General features: G+C 45.0%; 1 protein-coding gene across 1 annotated transcript; it reads right to left on the bottom strand.

Annotated features, from left to right (window-relative positions):
• Positions 1-1,012: 1,012 nt before the first annotated feature.
• LOC138908156 (uncharacterized) lies at positions 1,013-2,698 on the bottom strand. Its single transcript, XM_070198802.1, has 3 exons — positions 2,575-2,698; positions 1,581-1,761; positions 1,013-1,319 (listed from the first exon to the last, which is right to left on the bottom strand). The coding sequence occupies exons 1-3, from the start codon at positions 2,696-2,698 to the stop codon at positions 1,013-1,015; spliced, it is 612 nt and encodes a 203-aa protein (XP_070054903.1).
• Between the last annotated feature and the right edge of the window lie 3,078 nt (positions 2,699-5,776).

Raw genomic sequence — 5,776 nt, 5'->3', positions numbered from 1 at the left:
TTCTAACTCATAAGCTACTTGGCCCACTCTCCGAATGATCCTATAAAGCCCAATATACTGTGGACTAAGTTTGCCTTTCTTGCCAAACCTCATCACACCCTTCATAGGTGACACCTTTAAGAATTCCCAGTCATTAACCCCGAACTCTAATTCTCGTCGCTGCACGTTAGAATATGACTTCTGAGGCTTTGATTTGTCAAAGTCGCTCCCGGATGAACTTTACTTTTTCTATGGCCTGCTGAACCAGGTCTGGCCCATGTAACCCAGATTCTCCAACATCAAACCACCCTATAGGAGATCTGCACTTATGCCCATACAAAGCCTCGTACAGAGCCATCTGGATACTGGAGTGGTAACTGCTATTATATGCAAACTCGATAAGAGGTAGATGTTTATCCCAACTTCTTTTAAAATCCAATACATATGCTCGCATCATATCCTCGAGCATCTGAATTGTGTGCTCAGCTTGTCCATCAGTCTATGGATGAAAAGCTGTGCTGAGATTCACCTGAGTCCCTAGACCTTTCTGAAATTACCTCAAAAAATGTGTTGTAAACTGGGCCCCACAGTCAGATATACTAGATATTGGTACTCCGTGTTGTCGCACTATCTCCTTAATAAATAATTTTGCATAATCTTCTGCTGTATATGTAGATCTGAATGGTAGGAAATGAGTTGATTTCGTGAGCCTATCGACTATCACCCATATGGAATCGAACTTACGATGAGAACGAGGTAAATCCGTGATAAAGTCCATGTTTATCGCCTCCCATTTTCATGTTGGGATATCTATAGTCTGCATTAGCCCTCCAGGCTTCTGGTGCTCTATCTTCACCTGCTGGCAACTAGGGCACTGAGCGACATACTCAACAATGTTCTTCTTCATATCGTTCCACCAATACACATTCTTAATGTCATGATACATCTTCGTCGACCCAGGGTGAATGGAGTAGCACGAATAATGTGCCTCTGACATAATCCTGCCTCGTAGCCCTGCTAAATCTGGAACACACTAACGACCTATGTATCTGAGAACCCCATCTCCCTTGAGTTCTAACAATGGCTTCTTCTGCTGCGGAACTCGCTCTCTCAACTTGACCAACTCCGGGTCCTCGTACTGCATCTCCTTTACTTCAGCTATGAGAAATGATTTTGCAGTATTTTGGAGTACAACTCCACCATTGCCAGAGTCTACTAACCGAACCCCCAGACAAGCCAATTGACGAGTCTCTCTAGTTAATTGTCTTTTTTCGGCCTTTACATATGCTAAGATACCCATAGATCGACAACTTAAGGCGTCTTCTACAACATTAGCTTTCCTTGGATAGTAGAGAATGTTAACATCAAAATCATTCAATAAATCAATCCATCGCCTCTATCACAAATTTAACTCTTTTTGCTTGAAGATGTATTGCAGGCTTTTATGATCTGTGAATAAATCAACATGAACACCATATAAATAATGCCGCCATATCTTAAGTGCATGGACAACCATAGCTAATTCGAGGTCGTAGGTCGGATAATTCTACTCATGCTTCCTTAACTGCCTTGAAGCATACATAATTACTTTCCCATGTTACATCAGGACACATTCTAATCCGACACCTGAGGCATCACAATACATGGCATAACCAGCTGGACCCTCTGGAAGTGCTAGAACTGGCGCTGAAATCAACCTATTTTTAAGCTCCTGGAAACTCCGCTCACAAGCCTCCGTCCACTGAAACTTAGTTGCTTTCTGCGTCAACTTCGTTAATGGTGCTGAAAGAGAAGAAAAACCCTTTACAAACCTCTGGTAGTATCCTGCTAAGCCTAGAAAGCTACAAATCTCTGTCGGAGTGGTAGGTCTAGGCCAGGATTTCACAGCCTCAATCTTCTGAATGTCTACCTTTATACCTCCATCGGATACAATGTGCCCCAAGAATGCTACAGACTTCAACTAGAACTCACATTTAGAAAACTTAGCATACAATTTATTAACACGGAGGGTTTGGAGTACCGCTCGCAGGTGGTCCACATGCTTATCCTCTGAACGTGAATAAACCGGAATATCATCAATAAAGACTATCACAAATAGATCTAAATATGACCGGAATAGGCTGTTCATCAAGTCCATAAATATGGCAGGTACATTCGTCAACCCGAAGGACATGAGAAGGAGCTCGAAGTGGCCATATCGGGTCCTAAAAGCTGTCTTGGGAATATCTCTCTCTCGAATTCTAACCTGGTGGTACCCCGACCTCAAATCTATCTTTGAAAAGCATCTAGATCCCTGCAACTAATCAAACAAGTCGTCTATCCTTGGAAGTGGATACTTATTCTTAATAGTTACTTTGTTCAGTTGCCTATAATCGATACACATCGTCAGCGAGCCGTCTTTCTTCCGTACAAATAGTACCAGTGCACCCCAAGGTGAGGTACCGGGTCTGATGAAACCTTTCTCCAGTAAATCTTTTAACTGCTCCTTCAACTCCTTCAATTTGTCAGGTGCCATTCTATATGGAGGGATGGATATTGGTTGAGTTCCCGAAAGCAAATCGATGGCAAAATCAATCTCTCGCTCTGGAGGAATACCTGGAAGTTCATCTGGGAATACATCTGCATACTCTTTTACTACAGGAATAGACTGAAGTGTTGGTATCTCTGCATCCACATTTCTAACTCGCACAATATGATAAATGCACCCTTTTGTGATCATTTTCCTTGCCTTCAGATAGAAAACAAACCTACATCTCGGTGTCACTGTATTACCTACCCATTCAAGGACTGGCTCACCTGGAAAATGAAATCTAGCTATATTTGCTCGACAATCAACTGTGGCATAGCAAGCTGCCAACCAGTCCATGCCCATGATAGAATCAAAATCCAACATCTCTAGCTCAACTAGGTCGGCTGAGGTCTGACGACTACAAACTCACATCGAGCAACCTCGGTAAACCCGTCTAGCGATAATCGATTCTCCGACCAGTGTAGATACTGCAAAAGGATTACTTAGTATTTCAGGCACTATACCATACTTCCCCGCGACAAATGGGGTAATACATGATAAAGTAGATCCTGGGTCTATCAAGGCATAAGCATCGTGAGAGCAAATGGTCAACATACATGTCACAACGTCTGGTGAGGATTCCTAGTCCTGTCGGCTCGCTAACGCATAGCTACGATTCTTGTTACCACCTGAACTGAAACCTCTACCTCCGCCTCAACCTCTACCAGCCGAAGACTGAGACTCGTGCCTTGAAGGATGCACAGACATAGATGATAATTCGCTGGTTTCGCCATACCCCTAGAATCTCTATTTGGGAAATCTCGCATCATATGCCTCGGACGTCCACATGTATAACAAGCATGGGAACCAGCTCGGCATTAGCCCAAGTGTCCTCTACCGCAGATGGCACACCGCATCGAAAATGGCCATGTCTGCCCCGAACCTCGCTGTCGCTGCAAACTTGACGCTAGGGAGCTTTCACCTGGTCCTGACTGAGTATAACGGTCATACCTGTAACCCTATAGTTGAGGTAGTAGAGGTCTAGGTGGCCGTTCGAAGTACCGAGGCCTGTAACTACCTTGAGACGACTACTGAGACCTGGAAAATCTCATCCTCTTACGCTACCCTAAGTCAGTCCTCTCCGTACTTTGCTGCTGATGCCTAACCCCTTCTATATTCTCGGCAAATTCCTGAATCCGGGAGATATTCATACTATCCTGTAATGCAGCGGTGACACATGCCTCAGTTAACTTTGGGGCCAACCCTGCTATAAACTTGTGGATCCTGTCATGCATAGTAGCAACTATGGATGGTGCATATCTGGACAATAAGTCAAAATAGAGACTATACTCTCCAACACTCATATTGCCCTGCTTGAGGGCTAGAAACTGATCGACTCGGGCCTGTCGGATCTCTCGCGGTAAGTACTGGTCAAGGAAGGCATTTGAAAATTTCTCCCAAATAGCAGGAGGTACATCACATCCCCTGGACCTTTCCCACCCCTCGTACCAAAGGATGGCTATATCTCGGAGTCGAAAAGCTGCTAGCTTAACTGCCTCTTTCTCTGTGGCATGCATAACCCGAAAAGATCCTGTGAAGATGATCTATGAAATCCTGCGGGTACTCCCTCTGATCTGTCCCCGTGAGCTCTGGGGGACTCAAAGCAATAAACTCTCAGACACTCGAACTCCCAGACCCCTCAAAAGATCCTGCACTAGCGGATGCCCTAGCCTATTGCTGGGTAGCTACCAACTGTGTCAACAAATGCACTGCACTCCTCAAGTCCTGATCTAATGGAAGCGGAGGGGGAACTGAATGTGCAGTCTCCCTAGAAATCTCCTCAGGTGGCGGAGGAGCCAGTAATGGCTGAGTAGGGGTCTCTCACTCCTCTGATTGGGCCTCATCTAATGGGGGTACCCTGCTAGTCCCCTCACCTACTACTGTTTCTCTCCTCTGGCTAGCCGTAGTCTTCCTAGTTACCGTTATCTATGCATGCAAATGCCAATACGTAAGTTTAACTCAAATTTCCTATAACTTTGTTCTACAACACGATTTAGATTTGAAAGAAGGGTAACCAACTCCTAAATGCCCTGTAGTCCCTTGCTTATATAATGTGGTGCACCACACATCTATAAACAAGACCCTACTAGACACGACTTGTAGACTCCCTAGGACAGAACTACTCTGATACCACTTTTGTCATGCCCCGAACCTGGGGGGCGAGACCGGCAGGGAGACTAGCACCCGGTGCCTCACCTATCCTTGCGTGCCAACTTGCGACTAAGGAAATCTGAACATATAATGTCATACTTTGGCCATGGGCCACATTGCAAGACAACTGCGAATGCTGACTAAATATCAATATAAAGCTGGGCTGACAAGGTCGTCATAACTACTACAGCTGGCAAACCAACAAAATATACATAAAAGGCCTACCGGCCCAACATACTGCACTAATTGATAGGATATGTCTACAAGCCTCTACACCAGGTCTTGGAAATATGCTAGTAGACTTTATGGTTTTTGTGCTTTTATTTCACTGCATTTGCTCCTTCATTAGTTTTCACTCTACATTATTAAATTTTCTACTCCTTATTTTCTTAATAAATGAAATTCAACTACTTTTAAATTATTAAAAAGAGTTAGTTCATCGTTGTCTTGCCTAGCAGTGACGTTGGGCACCATTACGGTCTACAAGAGAAATTGGGCCGTGACAACATGGTATCAGAGCACTAGGTTCACATAGGTCTCATGAGTTATGAGCAGGCCTAATAGAGTCTTACGGATCGGTGCGGAGACGTCTGTACTTATCTTTGAGAGACTATAGGGTGTTAGAAAACTACTCTTTCTTTATCTCCTATTGTGCAGTTGATGTTGTGCTAAGTATCATTCTCTTATTCTCTCACAGTTGGTGAGGACGCGCGCGGCAGATGTACCCGACCGTGGATGAGCTTCTCCCCCTATTGCTAGAGGCCGAGGCAGAGGCCGAGAGAGGGCTCTAGCTCATGGTAGAGGATGAGGTCATCCTAGAGTTGCTCTAGTTATTCCACCAATGGATATAGTAGAGGATCCTATTATTGAGGAGCAAGGCGAGGTGCCTGTAGCGGAGCCGACCCCAGTGGATTTCATGTCAGCGTCAGGCTTCTAGGAGGTCATGGGCCGTATATTGCGGTTCATGGATAGTATGAGTCAGGCTGGATTTATTTGCAGCAGACCCAGCCATATCTCAGGTAGGAGGGGGAGCACAGACCCCTACCGCTCAGGCTCCAGGGCATGCAGCTGCTATAT

Source organism: Nicotiana tomentosiformis, chromosome 3, assembly GCF_000390325.3.
Source record: "Nicotiana tomentosiformis chromosome 3, ASM39032v3, whole genome shotgun sequence".
NCBI lineage: Eukaryota > Viridiplantae > Streptophyta > Magnoliopsida > Solanales > Solanaceae > Nicotiana > Nicotiana tomentosiformis.
Note: the sequence above shows the minus strand (reverse complement) of the source record. Positions and strands in the feature narration are given on the sequence as shown.